Genomic DNA, 18090 nt, shown 5'->3' with positions numbered 1-18090 from the left:
GAACTCACAAACCATGACCTGAGCTAAAGTCGGACACTTAACCAACTGATCTACCCAGGTGCCCCTCAGATGGAAAGATTTAACACCAGATGTGGAGGCATGTGGCTCATCACACAATGCAATGAACTGACAGAGCTGGTACACACACACATTTGTGGGCCAATGTGTTTTGTGTATTCCTTTGCATCTGGATTCAGCTGAGTACAGCTTTCTACGTTCACTTAGTGTTTCTCAAGAAGGTAAAGGCATATAGGAATGCCTGGCTGCCTCCATTGGAAGAGCATGCAACTCTTAATCTCAGGACTGTGCGTTTGAGCCCCACGTTGGGTGTAGAGAGTACAAAAATAAATAAATAAACTTTAAAAAAAAAAGGGAAGGAAGGAAATGGCATAAGCAAATACAAATTTTGCATTATGCTCAAATTGCTACATAATATATCAGTCCAGTTGGAACAAATACATATTTCCAAACAAGCAGCATAACTGTATATATTATGTTACATTTCTTAGAAGTTCTTCATTATCAAATTACACACTGTCAAGTTTTCTCTCTTGGTTTCCCTTATTTTAAACCTTACATAGGAAAAGTTTTAGCCACATTGTTTATTAACAGTAACTAAAATAGCGACATCCCTTTTTGAAAGAATATTCTGCCTTTTTGTATATAATTCTCTCATGCAACCTATGTAAAATCAACATACCGAATAGGTAATCCATATGCTCTTTTTTCTAAAGTTTCAATAAAGGGGCCCTCAACTAAAAAAATTTCACTTTTAGGTTAGAAGTACAACCCTTCAGAAAATCATACCTCTTCATTTGCTTATTTGTAGTTTAGGGATAAAAAACTCAGCTGAAGGATTTTTTGGCTTGCAGTTTTTGTTTTTAATTTGAATTTGCATGCCTAAAGGTAAGACTCCCACTCCCCCATTCAAATGCATTTAATGCCTTGCCCCTGAAAGCATTTAAGTTTACAGTCTTTTTGGAGATTCAATTAAGACCATTTGCTCCCAGGGGGCGCCTGGGTGGCGCAGTCGGTTAAGCTACCGTCTTCAGCCAGGTCACGATCTCGCGGTCCGTGAGTTCGAGCCCCGCGTCAGGCTCTGGGCTGATGGCTTGGAGCCTGGAGCCTGTTTCCGATTCTGTGTCTCCCTCTCTCTCTGTCCCTCCCCCGTTCATGCTCTGTCTCTCTCTGTCCCAAAAATAAATAAATGTTGAAAAAAAAAAAATTAAAAAAAAAAAAAAAAGACCATTTGCTCCCAGGTTTTATATGTTAAAGCATGAGGTTTTGGTGCTGTATTGTTTTGTTGCTTGCAAAGGATCTTTGAAAATGTTTTTTGGTTTCAATGGTTGAGAAGCAAACAGCACATATACAATCACAACGTGGTCTTATTGAATATGAAAAGAAGTGAGCTAACTAGAACTGATACATTAAGTTTTTCCTAAGCAACACAAATAAGACTGTTTATTCTACAGATACCAACTAGTTGTGCAGACCACAACCGAAGAAAGACGAAAAGTGGGAAATAACTTGCAGCGTCTTTTAGAGATGGTTGCTACACATGTAGGGTCTGTAGAGGTAAGTGTATGAAGGTCTCCCCTACATGCTAAGAAAGCTTTTTAAAACGATATTTCCGTTTTGCTTCTACTGATACAAATGATAAATTGCATTTCTATGGAAAATATGTTCTAGTGAAAATTTATCAGAAGAATCTTGTTTAGTGGTATGGTAAGGGGACATCTGTGCATTTCATAAAGTAATCTGTTTTTTTCACATAAACAGCATATAATGATATTTATTATATCATGATGTGCCAAGCCACATTCTGCATACTGAAAACATATCAACACACTTTAGAATCCACTAAAATGAAAGAACATGTGTTATGACAAATATTTTTCCTCTCTGTTAATTTCATGTAGAGTACTTATAAAATATTGAATAGAGTACTTAGGAAACATGAAGCATAGCTTGAAAGTTCAACAATAACACTATTCCTCCAATCTGCTGTACGGAGTCCAAAAGCCAAGGCAAATGCTAAACTTTAAAATTCCTGGGTAGTTTTTTAGATGGCAATATATTTCCAATTGTGAATGGATTAAGAGGAACAAAACTCATTATATCACATTGACAGTCTTCCATTTATTGAAAACAGAACATATGATATTGTTACAGCAAATACGTGACACCCAGAAAGAGACAAGTGACACACACTCGGAAAATCAGAAAAGACTGTTTATTTTGCACCAGTGCTAGCCCTGCGGAATCACCTGCAAAGGCTGAGCCCTGAGCCCTGGTGCTGGCCTTCTTTCATGCCTGGCTAGCTTCTAGGCACTTGGAAACATTCTATTGGCTGCACCATGGGGTGGGGTACTATCGGTTGTACTACATGGGCAGCTGGCTGATGCAACTGAGGCAAGCAAGATTACAGAAGCCAAAAGCATGCAAGGGGAGTATCCAGCCTCAGACATCTGGCTGGCCCCTTTTTTATCTGCTCTTGCCCGCATTCCTTCTCATTACCCCCTCTTGATTCTCAGGCTTCTGTAGCCTTAGAGAAAATCAGTTTGTGGGGGGCAGGGACCCCTTGCTGACACAGGAGGAGGGGCAAAAACCATTCTGGCTTCTTCCTGCTGAACAGGGGCATCAAAGGGAGGGGTGTGATAGGTAGGGTTCTTCATCCAATGGGGAGTAGTGACAGCTATAATGGTCCAACTGGAGCATCATCTGGAGTTTATAACTTCTAGGCCAGAGGAAACAAACCTGGTTAGCATGTTCAGAATATAAGGACCAAACAGGAGGGCTATGAAAAGCATTAGGAGAAGACCAGCTAAAGGGAGGATCCAGGATGCCCAATTCCATATGTTGCTCCAAGAGTTCCATGAGTCTGCTAATTCTTGCCTCCGTTTGATGATCCACTCCCTTAGTTGTTGGGCCATATCTTTAACTATCCCTGATTGGTTAACATAGAAGCAGCATTCCTCATTTAGGAAGAGACACTGTCCTCCTTTTTCAGGAGTTAACAGGTCTAGCCCTCTCCTGTCTTATAAGACTACTGCTGCTAAGGAGTCTACTTGATCCTGTAAAACCACGAGACATTTGGCCACTCATTCTATGTCATCCATTAGGTCCTTGGATAATTTATGATAATAAGTGGTTGAGGAATTAATAGGGTAACATTTACAGTTGCCTGTGTGATTGGAGTAGCTGCTTAAAGGGGCGGGGGGCCTGCGGAAAGCAGAGCCATCAGGCTCTGGCCAGACTGGGATTGGTATCATTGAGGAGGCGATGAGTTGTACTCAACACCTGGTGCAGACAGGGATCTAAATCAAGTGGTCTGCCCAATTCAAGTCTAAGCAAAGGCCAGTAGGTTGGGTTAGCAGTGACCCAACAGGCATGGAGAACATCAGGGCAGGTTGGATCAGGCAGCCCCCAATAGCGTCTTATTTTTATTGTTCCCATCCAGTAAGTTCTCCCATTCCTGTTAAGGTAGTGATCCTCCTGGCATTATAACATCTGTCTGGCATGTGGGGATAAACAATGGCACAGAGGCATGGTATTATCTCATCTTTTATGGCCAGAGGAGCAAGAGAAGGAATGGGAATAGGGAAGGCAATATGAGCAGAGGAAGAGATAGTGGAGTAATAGGGCAACCTGAGCCTGTAATATAGGGCTTTCCCTCATGGAGGCAAAAGACAGCAGAAGATCCTTTGACACATCCCTCCAGTCAGGGAGGAAGGTTCCAAGAGTGGCAGTGGTAAGTGGAACAAGTACACGGTTGGTAAGTGGAGAAGATTCCTTTTGAGCATGTTAGGAACAGGTATATGTGCAACAGGGATAGGAGACAAGGCTGATTCAGCATTGGAGAGAATGATTCCATCCTGAGGTAGGAGACAGTTATAAAGGCAGAGAACAAACATGCAGAGAAAGATATCAATCACAACTCAGATCATATACAGCTAAGGAGAATAAGGCATCCTGATACTAATAAGTAGAGGAAGGCTAACAAGGGTTTGTGACTGAGGTGCCAATCTGCAGGAATAACTTGTGTCGGCCCCTACAGCAAAGAGTATAGCAACAAGTATGGAAAGAGAAATAGGGATGACAATGAAATTTGAGAGAACGAGTTGCTGTAATTCATTTAGTTCACTTCATGATTTCCTTAAGCTTCTGGTTATAGAGTGTTCTCAGGTGTTGGCTGCAGGCTGCTTATCGTCTGCCATCTTCTTAAGGATGATCTGTAGAGGATTTTTCTGGTTAACAGTTACTTTCCATTCCAAGTGGTTATCAGGTGACAGATGGGCTGCCTCTACTCGTGAACGGTGGATCCAGGCAGTTAGTCCTGCAACCTTGAGGGCTATGGGCATGGTTAGCACAACTAAATAGGGTCCCTTCCAGGTAGGTTTCATCGGTTCCCTTTGCCGATCTTTTATCCAAACCCGATCCCCAGGTTTTTGAGGGTGTACAGTTGTTCCTAGGGAAATGGGTATCTTGTCTGTCACCCATCTATGTATCTCAAATATAGTTTTCCCTAATCCTTTTAGTTGTTTTTGTATTTCCAAATTCCCTAGCTCTGTCAAGTCTCCCCTGAATTTGACTAGTAGGTGGGGTCTTCTGTATAGGATCTCAAATGGGGAGAATCCTATTTTTGTCTGTGGTGTACAGCATATTCAGAGAACTAGGGGTAGTATATCTGGCCAGGGCAAGTTAGTTTCCTGACATAGTTTGGCCATGGCTAATTAAGGGTCTGGTTCACACATTCCACTTTCCCTGAACTCTGGGGCCGGTAGGCTGCATGTAAGTTCCATTGGATACCTAGGGTTTTGGACTTGTTGCAGCACCTCGGGCACAAAGGTTGGGCCGTTGTCTGAGCCTATGGTTAACGGCATTCCATGTCTGGGAATGATACCCCTTAGCAGAGCATTAGTTGCTTCACTTGCTTTTTCGGTGTGTGTAGGGTAGGCCTCAACCCAACCTGAAAATGTGCAGAAGAATACCAGAAGAAATTTATATCCTCCACTGGGTCTTATTTTGGTAAAGTCCACCTCCAAATCTTCAAAGGATGCTTGACCACAGCATTAGATTCCCATGAGCCCATTAGGGCCTTATTTAGCGTTATTTTGAGCACAGGGGCAGTGTTGAGAGATCGAGGTACAGAGGGATGGGAGTCGAGCAATTACATAGTAACAGCTCAGTAAGATTTCAAGGGCGGTTTTTCCTAAGCAGGTGAGCTCATGCTTTTGGGAGAGCCACCTGGTGGGCTAGCTGTTCCCATATATATACTCTTTGGTCTAGAAGTACCCAACATCTTTCTTTTGTCTGGCTTCCCTTTTCCTGTTGTGCCCATTTTGTTTCTTGGATTGTGTACCTTGGGGAAGTTGGCAGTTCCAGGACCAGCATGATTTTCGAAGGTGTTGTTTGTTCTCCTGCTGCTTGTTTAGCTGCAACGTCTGCCCATCAGTTACCTTCTGCCACTGAGTCTTTTTCTCTTTCATGTCCCTTGCAGTGAATAACTGCTACTTCCCTTAGTTCCCAGACTGCACTTAATATTTTCAAGATTTCTTCCTGATTTTTTATTTTTTTTCCTCCTGCAGTCAAAAGTCCTCTCCTTGTAGAGAGCCCCATGTATATGTAAAGTGGCAAAGGCATAGCGCAAGTCAGTGTGTATGTTGACCCATTTGTCTTTACTGAGTTCTAGTGTTCTTATTGGGGCCCACAGCTGCTCTTTGGGCTGACCACCCTTGTGGAAGGGCCTTTGCTTCTATGACCTCAAAATCAGAGATTACTGCATAACCGGCATGCCTTCATTCATGAAGCTGCTGCCATCGGTGTACAGGATGAGGTCAGGATTTTGTAAGGGCCTGTCTGATAGTTCGGGTCAGCTAGAATATACTTCATCAAGTACCTCTAAACAATCATGCTCTGGGGGCCCCACCGCTGCCAGCAGGAAAGTGACAGGGTTTAGAGTTTTTACGGCTTCCAGTCTTATTCATGGGTCTTCCTATAATAGTTCCTGATATTGTGTCATCCCAGCATGAGTTAGCAAGTGTTGCCCTCTGGCATTCATCATGGTAATAACAGAATGGGGAACCTTAATATTTAGGTTTTGTCCCAACATGAGTTTATCTGCTGCCTTGATTAAAAGTGTGGTGGCTGCCAGGGCCCTCAAACAGGGTGGCCATCCTACTGAAACTGAGTCAGTCTGCTCTGAAAGGTATGCCACTGGTCTTTGCCAAGGTCCAACGAAATTCCTGGGTGAGAACCCCCAGGGCTACCCCATTGCTTTCATGTACGAACAGGTTGAAATCTCGTGGTACATCTGGGAGTCCCAAGGCTGGTGCCTCTGTAAGTTTTGTTTTTATGGTCTTGAATACCTCTTCTTGATTAGGGTCCCAAAAAAGGGGTGCCCTTTCTTCCCCCCTTTAGTGCTTCGTATAGAGGTCTAGCGAACTCCGAGAACCCTGGGATCTATATTCAACAGAATCCTGCTGCTCCCAGGAACTCTCGGATCTGCCCACGGGTAGTGGGAACTGGAATGGCACAGACTGCCTGTTTCCTTTTGGCTCCCACCATCCATTTACCTTGGGTAATTTTGAAGCCCAAATACTTAACTTCCTGTTGACAGATCCGTGCCTTTTTCTTTGATACCCGGTATCCCGCCTCTGATAGTAGCCTGAGTAGGGCCCTGGTTCCTCCCAGCTTTTGGTTTGCATGCAACTGACTAGCAGGAGATTGTCCATTTATTTATTGGAGGAGTCCCATCCCGGAAACCTGGCTAAGTCAGATGGCAGCGCCCCACAAGTTTGGTGAATTTTTGAATCCTTGTGGCAGCCTAGTCCAAATGAATTGTTCCTGTGCCCCTGTGGTAGGGTTTTCCCATTCAAAGGCAAATAGGGGTTGACAATTAGGCCTTAGCTAGAGACAGAAGAAGATGTCCTTTAAATCCAGACATGTGAGCCATCCTGCCTCAGAGGGTATGAGTCCTAGTAGAGTGTATGGGTTAGGCAACCCTGAATGCAGTGTGATGACTGCTTCATTAATTGTTCTTAGGTCCTGTACAGGGTGGTAATCATTTGTCCCAGGCTTTTTCACAGGCAGCAGGGGAGTATTCCATGGGGACTGACATCATTTTAGAAGTCCCCATTTGAGTAAACTGTCCAAGTGTGTCTTGATCCCCAGGTGTGCCACCCGTGGGACCATATATTGGTGTATTTTGACTGGTTGAGTCCCTGGCTTTAGGTCAGTTAATATTAGGGGGTGTTTTTTTTTTTGCCAGACCAGGGTGGTTTCCTTCTGCCCAAACTGAAGGGAATTCAGCTTCTAGCTTGGGGGCCACAGTTGGCTCACCAGGAGGGGAAGTGTATAATCTCCGTTCCTCTTCTCGTGGAATCATCAAGGACAAAATCATGGGCTGGGTCTTTTCATTTAGGCACAATTGTATCTCTCTATCCAAGGTGAAGGCTATTCCTGCACCCAACTTGTCAAGGAGGTCTCTACATAACAGTGAGACCAGGCAGTCAGGTAGATACAGGAATTCATGAACTGCTTGGCGACCACCCAGCTGCCATTGTTGGGGACCACAAAATGTCCTTTGGGTTTGCATCTCAGTGACTCCTATGATGGTGACTTCTCGACCAGACAGAGGTACCACCTTCTGTGTCACACAGAGTGTTCAGCCCCAGTGTCGACCATGAAGTCTGTTGTCTAGCCTTGGGCTTCATTTTGACCATGGGCTCATGGGGGTCCAGTTGGATAAAGCCAGTTTTTCCTAATCAGAGTCCACTCCTGCCAGTCCAATCAGGTCAGCCTTATGTGGTTCTGGTTAGTAGTGGCAGGCTGGAGCAGAAGTTTTTGGTTTTCCCTTTTGGCATTTGGGGCATTCATTTTTCCAGTGTCCAGATTCCTTGCAGTAGGCACATTGATCCTGTTCCCGTGGTGCCCTTCATTTTTGTTCTTGAATCCCTTGTGGTTTCTGTGGGGCCCCTTCTAGACGGGGATGGTCGCCCCAAGGCTGTGACCAGCAGAGCTGCCTTTTGTTTCATTCTTTGGTCTGCCTCCTTTCTAGCAACTCAATCCCAATTTACAAAAACCTTGTTGGCAATTTTCAGTAGTTCAGTGGGATTCTTTCTAGAGAATCCTTCCAATTTTTGGAACTTCTGTCTAATGTCACTTAGGGCTATCCCATGAAGGTAGTATTTACCATGTGCTGGTTTTGGGGAGCTTCTGAGTCGAATGGAGTGTAAAATCTGAAGTCTTCACGTAATCTTTCATAGAAGTCAGCTGGACTCTCTTCTGCTTTTTAGGACCTCAGATACCTTTGCCATGTTGGTGGGCTTTTGACCCCTGCTTTTACCCCTTGGAGGGAGGCAAGTCAGTATCTTTCTAATCTGGCCCTTCCCACTTCTGTGTTGGGGTCCCAGCAGGGTTCTCTTTGGGCATAGCCTCCCATGCCCAAGCCTCAAAGTCTAGTTGTCCATCTGGTGCCTGAGTCTGGAGCCTTTTTCTGGCTTCGGTGACTATTCATTGGTGCTCTTCTGTGTTGAAAAGGGTGAGCAGGAGCTGCTTACAGTCAACCCAAGCAGGGAAGTGAGACTGAAATATGAATTCTAGGAGATCTATCATCACCTGCGGCTTCTCAGAGTAGGGCAGTATGTGCTGTTTCCAGTTGAGGAGGTCAGTAGTGAAGAATGGTTGGTAGTAGAAAATTGATCCCCCCTCTCATAGGATCCCGTCAGTGGCATCCTAGTCTCCCCTAGTCTCCCACAGTGGCATCTGAATTGCCATTAGGGACCTTGGACCTTGAGCTGTAGACCTAAGGCATCTTCCTACCGGTTCAGGTGTCTCTGGTTGGGGTGGACTGGCTGCTGGCGGAGACGAGACTGACGGGAGTAGACTGTCAGGCAGGCGAGGTTTCCCTCCCTCAACTGATGGGGTGCTGGGGGCATATGGTGGTAGCAATGGAAGAACTTCTGAATTTTCCTGGAAGATGGGGGGCAATTTTTTCTGCTGTGAGGTCTTCTTCTCGCCCCGTGGCACTAAGACCCTTCATTGGCCCTTACTATTAACGCAGAACCGGACTCAAGGAAGCTTGACTGGGGCTATTTCCAGCCATTGATCGATGTATGGGAATGGGTTCTGGTGGCCCGGGTCTCCAGTAACTACTTTATAAACAGCTAGGGTGCCCTCAGGGGGCCAGCATATACCGAAGGTAGGCCATTCTAATTCACAGAGGGTGTGTAACTTCCCGGGGGTCAATTTGACCCCATAGTCACCTGAAAATCCCTTTTTAAAATTCTTAATCATATACTCCAAAACCATTGGTTTTGAGGAATTTCCCCCCAATCCTAGTATCCTAGATGGGTCCCTCCCAATGTACGATGTCACAAGACAAACACAAGAGAAGAGGTTGTTTTATCTGCCTGGCCACTCCCCTCATGGGGATTAGACATCTCTTAGCATTGGCAGGTCAGTATAAAACCCCTGACTTGGATCCTGCCTTGAGCCATATGAGGTCATCGGAATTTCAGGGTAGGACCCACTCAAGCTCTGTAGCCAAAACCGTGGAGCACAGGCATTCAACACACACATTCAGACAGATTACAGACTTCCACCCAAGAGTTCCCTGTTCTGTGTCATACCTCTGTCACCTGGGAGGTGATCAAGCTCCCCTTTCACCTCTAGAGTGATCCTGAACTCACTCTGATGTCCCCGGGACACTTACCGATCTGACATCCTGAAACAGGCCTTTTCTATTCCCCTGGAGTCCGTTCAAGCACAGTGGTGGCCGGCTGTTGTCAGGCCCGGCAAGGGTTGGGGTCCAGTGAAATCACCAGTGGATACGCCTTCCTTTCCGTCACATGGGCTGGTGATAAGTGGCCTCTCCGCTGGCCTCCAACAGTGGTGGCTCAACAGGCCAGCGTGGCTGTCGACTTCCTGGCCAACGCACCAAAAATGTTACAGCAAATACTTGGCACCCAGGAAGAGGGAAGCAGCATGCACTCAGGGAATCAGAAAAGACAGATTATTTTGTACCAGTGCCAGCCCAGCAGAGTCCTCTCCAAAGGCTAACACCTGAGCCCTGGTGCTGGCCTTCTTTTATGCCTGACTAGCTTCTGGGTACTTGGAAACATCTTATTGGCTGCATGGGGGGGTCACTATCGGTTGTGTTATGCAGACAGTTGGCTGATGCAAGAGGCGAGCAAGATTACAGAAGCCAAAAGCATGCAAGGGGAGTGTCTGCTTCAACATCTGGCTGGCCCCTTTTTTATCCTCTCTTGCCGGCTTTCCTTCTCAATATCCTACCTCCCCTCCTTTCTGCTAAAAGACATTGATCTGCATTTTCTTGTTTGCCAGTGCTCTACACTTTCCTAAGAACTAGGAAAAACATGCTGGATCCTACATCACAAAACCTGGATTCTACCTACTTCTTCCTAATTCAGCCACTTAATGGTTCTGTAGCCTTCCGTGGATTCTTTTTCAACCAGTTAATTTGTTAAATTTTAACCAGAGACCAGAAAACTATTTGAGTATTACTTTCTCATTCTCCAAAGGATGATGTATAATAGACGCCTAAAAGAAAAATTCATTCACAACATATAATGGTTGGCACATAATTGGCAAGTATGGAAGGAGCACATAAGTCTACCAATCATCTTTAAAACCTAATATGGGGAAATTTTACAACTGGTGAAGTTTGAAGAAAACAGGAGTTTGTATCTAATGGTATCTTTAGATGGAATATTTTTCCTCTGGGGCAAAGCGTTTCTTTGAGCAGTTGCTGGTTGGAGCCTCATGTAGGTCCTCATGTGGCTTGGTATTCTAGACTAGGAAACAGCAAACTACATATAGTCCACAAGCCAAATTATTTGGCCCTTTTCGGGAAGAGGTTTCTGACTCCTATTCTAGACTCCTTCCTTCTTGAGGGGCACAAAATCTTTTTTGTCTGTTTAGATGCTCAAAAATTGTTAAGCTATAATAACTAATCCATTGTAGTATTGATGCATATAAACCAATCTCTCTGATTCAGAGTACAGAAATAGATGATGAGCAAAGACAAACTGATTTATGAGAGAGGTACTATTGCAAACCAGTGGGGTGAAATGAATTTTTCTCTTTTTTTTTTTTTTTTATTTTTTTTTTAATTTTTTTTTTCAACGTTTATTTATTTTTGGGACAGAGAGAGACAGAGCATGAACGGGGGAGGGGCAGAGAGAGAGGGAGACACAGAATCGGAAACAGGCTCCAGGCTCCGAGCCATCAGCCCAGAGCCTAACGCGGGGCTCGAACTCCCAGACCCCAAGATCGTGACCTGGCTGAAGTCGGACGCTCAACAGACTGCGCCACCCAGGCACCCCGAAATGAATTTTTCAATTAACGGAGTTGGGATTCCTACCTTAAACCCTAGAAACAAATCACTTCAAGATGGATTAAGAAATTAACGTGAGGCTAAATTTTTAACTTTTAGAAGAATTACGGGCACCATATATACACCTCAGGAGTTGTAAAGAAGTTCTTAAATTAGACACAAGGAGTACAAACCACAAAAGAAATTATTTATAAATTCAGCTTTGTTAAAATTAAGATCTCTATATCAAAACATAAAGAGTGGAAAGGTAAGCCACAAAACAGTAGATGATATTTTTTTTTTATATGAAATTTATTGACAGATTGGTTTCCATACAACACCCAGTGCTCATCCCAAAAGGTGCCCTCCTCAATACCCATCACCCACCCTCTCCTCCCTCCCACCCCCCATCAACCCTCAGTTTGTTCTCAGTTTTTAACAGTCTCTTATGCTTTGGCTCTCTCCCACTCTAACCTCTTTTTTTTTTTTTTTTTCATTCCCCTCCCCCATGGGTTCCTGTTAATTTCTCAGGGTCCACATAAGAGTGAAACCATATGGTATCTGTCTTTCTCTGTATGGCTTATTTCACTTAGCATCACACTCTCCAGTTCCATCCACGTTGCTACAAAAGGCCATATTTCATTTTTTCTCATTGCCACGTAATATTCCATTGTGTATATAAACACAATTTCTTTATCCATTCATCAGTTGATGGACATTTAGGCTCTTTCCATAATTTGGCTATTGTTGAGAGTACTGCTATGAACATTGGGGTACAAGTGGCCGTATGCATCAGTACTCCTGTATCCCTTGGATAAATTCCTAGCAGTGCTATTGCTGGGTCATAGGGTAGGTCTATTTTTAATTTTCTGAGGAACCTCCACACTGCTTTCCAGAGCAGCTGCACCAATTTGCATTCCCACCAACAGTGCAAGAGGGTTCCCGTTTCTCCACATCCTCTCCAGCATCTATAGTCTCCTGATTTGTTCATTTTGGCCACTCTGACTGGCGTGAGGTGATACCTGAGTGTGGTTTTGATTTGTATTTCCCTGATGAGGAGCGACGCTGAACATCTTTTCATGTGCCTGTTGGCCATCCGGATGTCTTCTTTAGAGAAGTGTCTATTCATGTTTTCTGCCCATTTCTTCACTGGGTTATTTGTTTTTCAGGTGTGGAGTTTGGTGAGCTCTTTATAGATTTTGGATACTAGCCCTTTGTCCGATATGTCATTTGCGAATATCTTTTCCCATTCCGTTGGTTGCTTTTTAGTTTTGTTGGTTGTTTCCTTTGCTGTGCAGAAGCTTTTTGTCTTCATAAGGTCCCAGTAATTCACTTTTGCTTTTAATTCCCTTGCCTTTGGGGATGTGTCGAGTAAGAGATTGCTACGGCTGAGGTCAGAGAGGTCTTTTCCTGCTTTCTCCTCTAAGGTTTTGATGGTTTCCTGTCTCACATTTAGGTCCTTTATCCATTTTGAGTTTATTTTTGTGAAAGGTGTGAGAAAGTGGTCTAGTTTCAACCTTCTGCATGTTGCTGTCCAGTTCTCCCAGCACCATTTGTTAAAGAGGCTGTCTTTTTTCCATTGGATGTTCTTTCCTGCTTTGTCAAAGATGAGTTGGCCATACATTTGTGGGTCTAGTTCTGGGGTTTCTATTCTATTCCATTGGTCTATGTGTCTGTTTTTGTGCCAAGTAGATGATATTTTTTAAACAACTTAATAAAGGGAGGCACCTGGGTGGCTCAGTAGGTTGTATCCTGACTCTTGATTTCAGCTCTGGCTCGTGGATTCAAGCCCTGTGTTGGGCTCTGCGCTGACAGTATGGAGCCTGCTTGGGATCCTCTCTCTGTCTCCCTCTCTTTCTGCCTCTCCCCTGCTCATGCAGTCTTGCTCTTGCTCTCGCTCTCACTGTCAGATAAATAAAGGGAAGGGGCACCTGGGTGGCTCAGTCAGTAGAACGTCTGACTTCAGCTCAGGTCATGATCTCGCAGCTTGTGAGTTCGAGCCTGACATCTGGCTCTGTGCTGACAGCTTGGAGCCTGGAGCCTGCTTCAGATTCTGTGTCTCCCCCTCTCTCTGCCCCTTCTTTGCTTGTGCGTGCTTTCTCTCTCTCTCTCTCTCTCTCTCTCTCTCTCTCTCTCTCTCTGTCTCTCTCTCTCTCAAAAATAAACATTAAAAAAAATTTTAATAAATAAAGGGAAAAAAACAACTAATAAAGAATTAACATCCAGATACATAATGACCTCTGGAAAATAAGTGCAGAAAGTGGGCAAAAGACTTGAATGGGAATTTCACAGAAAGCTAATATGGCCAATAAACATATGAAAAGATACACCACTTCCCACCCTTAAGAAATTGGCAAAAAAAAAAGTTTGAGAATACTAAATGCCAGCAAGAATATGGAGAATTGCAAGTTTTTATTTATACTGCTCAGGTTTTAAATTGATGTTAACAATTTTAGAAAACAATTTGGCAATAAAATGGTACTGTTCCATTCTAGGTATTTAATTAAATTTTTACACTGTGTGCTGGGGTACTGTACTACATTGGCTACTATTCCCCCCAAAATTCATGTCTATCCAGAATCTCATAACATGACCTTATTTGAAAATAAAGTCTTTGTGGATGTAGTAGTTAAGACGAGGTCATACTAGATTAGAGTAGGCCCTCAATCTAGGGACTAATGTCCTTATAATAGTCCATGCGAACATGGAGGCAGAAATTAGAGTGACACACCTGCAAGGTAAGTATTACCCAGAACTGCTAGAAGCTGGTAAGAGGCAAAGGATTCTTCCCTAGAGCCTTGAGATAGAGTGGCCCTGTCAGCATCTTGATTTTGGACTTTAATCCTCCAAAACTATGAGAGAATAAATTCCTGTTGTTTCAAGCCATCTAGTATATTGTAATTTGTTACAGTATAATTGAAATAGTAAGAAAACAACCCGGTTATTGGCAAGTACACACACCATATCAAAAGCATTAAACCATCATTCACATGAGAAAACACCCTATATTAGTTTCCTGTTGCTGCTATAACAAATTACCCCCAATTTAATGGCTTAAAGCAACACAGATTTATTTCCTTATATTTCTGGAAGTCAGGAGTATAAAATGGGCCTCCCAGGCTACAATCTTTCTAGAGACTCTAGAGGGGAATCTGTTTGTTTTTTTCCATTTTCTAGAGCCAACTACACTCCTTGGCTCGTGCCCTCTTCATCTCCAAAGCCAACAGCACAGCATCTTCTATCCCCTCTGACCTCTCTTCTGTCTTTATATTTTCTCTCTGACTCTCGCACTGCTGATTACCTCTTACCAGGACCCTTGTGATTATATTGGACCCACCAGGACAATGCAGAATAGTCTCCTTTTCTTAATATCCTTAACATAATCACATCTGTAATCACATCTGTATCTTTGCTGTGTAAAGATAACATATTCACAGGCTCTGGGGATTAGGCCATGGACATCTTTGAATAGGCTGCTATTCAGCCTACTATACCTGGGAACAAATAAAAATTCGTTTGTAGTAAAATGGATAAGTAAATGTTGATATATTCATGAGTAGAAACTATATAGCAGTACATAAATAAACTGAAACTATCTGCATTAACATCAGTGAATCAAAATACTGGGTGGAAAAAAGTCAAAGAATATTATATTTAATATCATTCAGTAAATATGAAGGTTAAAACCAGGTACCACTAAACTAGTATATTGTTTAGAGTTACATACATACATATCTGTGTGAGGTGGAGGGTAAAGTATAAAGAATAGCAAAGCACTGTTCAGGAGAGTGTTTGGCTCTGGGGAAATGATTAGGAAAGGGCATAAAAGGAGATTCAAGAGCATCCCTTTTACTCCTGCCCTTAACAGTTGTTACATGCTTGTTTGTACACTTCACAATTAAATTCTTTGAAAGAAATTAATGTTTTTTATATTAACAATTGTTTATTGTTTCTACTAGAAACATCTTGAAGAGCAGATTGCTAAAGTTGATAGAGAATACGAAGAATACATGTCTGAAGATCTCTTGGAAAATATTAGAGAGATTGGAGACAAGTATAAAAAGAAAGCTGCTCTACTTAAGGCTTCTGATGAATGAAGATAAAATTAAGCAAGAACTTTATTAACAAGTGTAAATTTTTAAATGTCCTTTGTAGGTTCGAAAAATCTCTTAACATATCCTATACCCCTCCTTACAATGAAGTCTCATGACCATATCTTCCCAAGCCTGTGAAATATTTTTATATCGTTTATAAACCTAGTTTATTAATTTAAAGTATGTATAACCTGAAATTATGATAACTTGTTGGATTGTTGTCTTTAGGTGTGAAAGACTAGTTGCATTATGTACCCAGAGTTAATAAAATTACATCAATAAAGTGTGTTTTTCCCTGATTTCTCAACTGAACTTCAGATGGTCAGAAGATAGTTATTCTCATCTAAACCAGGAGTCAACAAACTGGACCACATGCAATCACACCCATTCATTGACATATCTGACTGTTTTCATACTACAATGGCAATGTTTATTATAGGAGACAGAGACCATATGGCCTGCAGAGCCAAAAATGTGTTCTATCTGGCCCTTTACACAAAGTTTGCCAGTCCCTGGTATAAACTATACAAATGTCAGGACTCTTTAACTAAAAACATGGTCCAACTCACTCCTTATTCAGAGCCAAGAATCTTTCTGGTTTCATGCTACCATTACTCTGAAATAAGCAGAAGAATATGGAATGTGAGAATCAGAAGAAATAAAATAATCTTCAATCCCCTTATTTAGAGATGAGAATTCATTTCTAGAGAAGTTCTCATTTACCTCTGATGACACCTCTTCATAGCAGTAGAAGCCACACAGGAACTTACACATTACACAACTCTGACTACAGCCAGCCACAGGAGCTGTGAAATACGTATGTTTTGGATGGTGAGGAAGTGGTAAGATTTTTGGAGGTCTAAATTGTTAGGAAGCTCCTTAAATTGAACTGACATCTGCCCCCAGTTGAACTTTCTATTCAAACTTTATTACAACTCTAATGCAAGTCAGAATGAAGAACATGTTAAAATGAAATGTACACAATATAAGAGCCCAGAATGGAATTCCAGCAAAACTTTGTGAAAGGAGGTCACACAGCCTGAGTGAGTGGGATGAACAAAGACAGGTCATAATTGAGAGATAATAGGACACGATTAATAGTCACCAATGTAGTCAAGAATCTTGAGTCTTAACATGCAGCAGAACCTTCGTCAATGATGGAAATATTTTATCTGCACTATCCAGTATGGTGCCAGCCATATGTATCGTGCACTCAAATGACACATCTGTTTATTACAAAGACAGCTCAAGAGGTTTACCACTCAAATGTGGTACGGAAATTGCAGCATTAGCATCACCTGGGATTTGGTGTTTTAGTTAAAAACACTCTTGGCCCCACCTACTGAATCAGAATCTGAACCTTTTATAGTGTATTGACATAAACTATACATACTTAAATTTTTGTAAGTTTTGACATCCATATACACCTAGAAAACCATCACAAACTAATGAATATATCCATCACCACTAAGTTTCCTTGTGGCCCTTTGCAGTCTTTTCTCTTGCCCCTGACAGCTGTCCCACACCTATCCCCAGACAAGCACTGCTCTCCTGTTACTGTAGTATAATAATTTAGTATATATGTTTGCATGGCTTCTTGCGGGATATTTTGAGATCTATGTTTTTTTGGAGGTCCAGGTTGCACTGGATATCAGTAGTTCATTTCTTTTTGCTGACTAGTGTTCCATTATATGAATATATTGAGTTTGTTTATCCATTCATCTGTTGGGTATTTGGGTTCTTTACAGTTTCTTACAAAGGAAGTCATGAACATTCAAGTGTTTGTACGGACATATGCTTTCATTCCTCAGGTAAACACCTAGGAGTGGAATGGCTAGTTCATACAAGGTAGGGGCATATTTGACTTTTATAAAATTCGTGAAATATTTTCTATAGTGATGGTACCATATGTTCCTACCTACAGTGTATGAGACTTCCCAGTTGCTCACATCCTTACCCACATATAGTATGGTCAGTCTTTAATTTTAGACATCCTAAAGGGACCTAAAGGGGTGTGGTCCTATCTCATTGTGATATTAATATGCACTTCCTTAATGTTAAGCATTTTTTCATCTGCTTATTTGTCAGCCATATATTTCATGATGAGTGTATCTTCAAATATTTGCCCATATTTTTACTGGGTTGTTTCTTATTACTGATTTGCAAGGCTGTTTATATGTTCTAGGTATAAGACCTACATGTTTTGGAAATATTTTCTCCAAGCCATGGCTTGCCTTTTCATTTTCTTAATAGTGTCTTTTGAAGAGGAAAAGTTAATTTTGATGAAGCCCAATTTATTTCTACTTTTATACTTTCTGCATTTTGTGAAGTATTTAAGGAATCTTTGCCAAACACAAGAAATCTTTGCCAACATCGCTATGCTTTTCACCTATTTTATTCTAGAAGTTCTACTGGTTCTTTTGGTTCTACTGAACCAAAAATCAGAATCCAAACCTGAATCTTTAAGAGGTCTCCAAGTTGGGGCGCCTGGGTGGCTCAATCAGTTAAGCAACTGACTTCAGCTCAGATCATGATCTCACTGTTCATGAGTTCAAGCCCCATATCAGGCTCTGTGCTGACAGCTCAGAGCCTGGAGCCTGCTTCAGATTCTGTGTCTCCCTCTCTTTCTGCCTCTCCCTCACTCATGCTGTCTCTCTC

At 42.4% G+C, this 18090-nt stretch overlaps 1 protein-coding gene across 2 annotated transcripts in view; it reads left to right on the top strand.

Moving 5' to 3' along the window:
• Positions 1 to 15731, top strand: part of NDC80 (NDC80 kinetochore complex component) — a 64540-nt gene extending 48809 nt beyond the window's left edge. For both annotated transcript variants that reach the window (XM_003995047.5, XM_045041661.1), the window contains 2 exons: positions 1473 to 1575; positions 15298 to 15731. In XM_003995047.5, the coding sequence (XP_003995096.2) occupies positions 1473 to 1575; positions 15298 to 15435 (241 nt within the window). In that variant the 3' untranslated portion in view covers positions 15436 to 15731. The remainder of the gene's footprint in view (positions 1 to 1472; positions 1576 to 15297) is intronic.
• The last annotated feature ends 2359 nt before the right edge of the window (positions 15732 to 18090 follow it).

The sequence above is a fragment of the Felis catus genome, chromosome D3 (assembly GCF_018350175.1).
Source record: "Felis catus isolate Fca126 chromosome D3, F.catus_Fca126_mat1.0, whole genome shotgun sequence".
Classification (NCBI taxonomy): domain Eukaryota; kingdom Metazoa; phylum Chordata; class Mammalia; order Carnivora; family Felidae; genus Felis; species Felis catus.
Note: the sequence above shows the minus strand (reverse complement) of the source record. Positions and strands in the feature narration are given on the sequence as shown.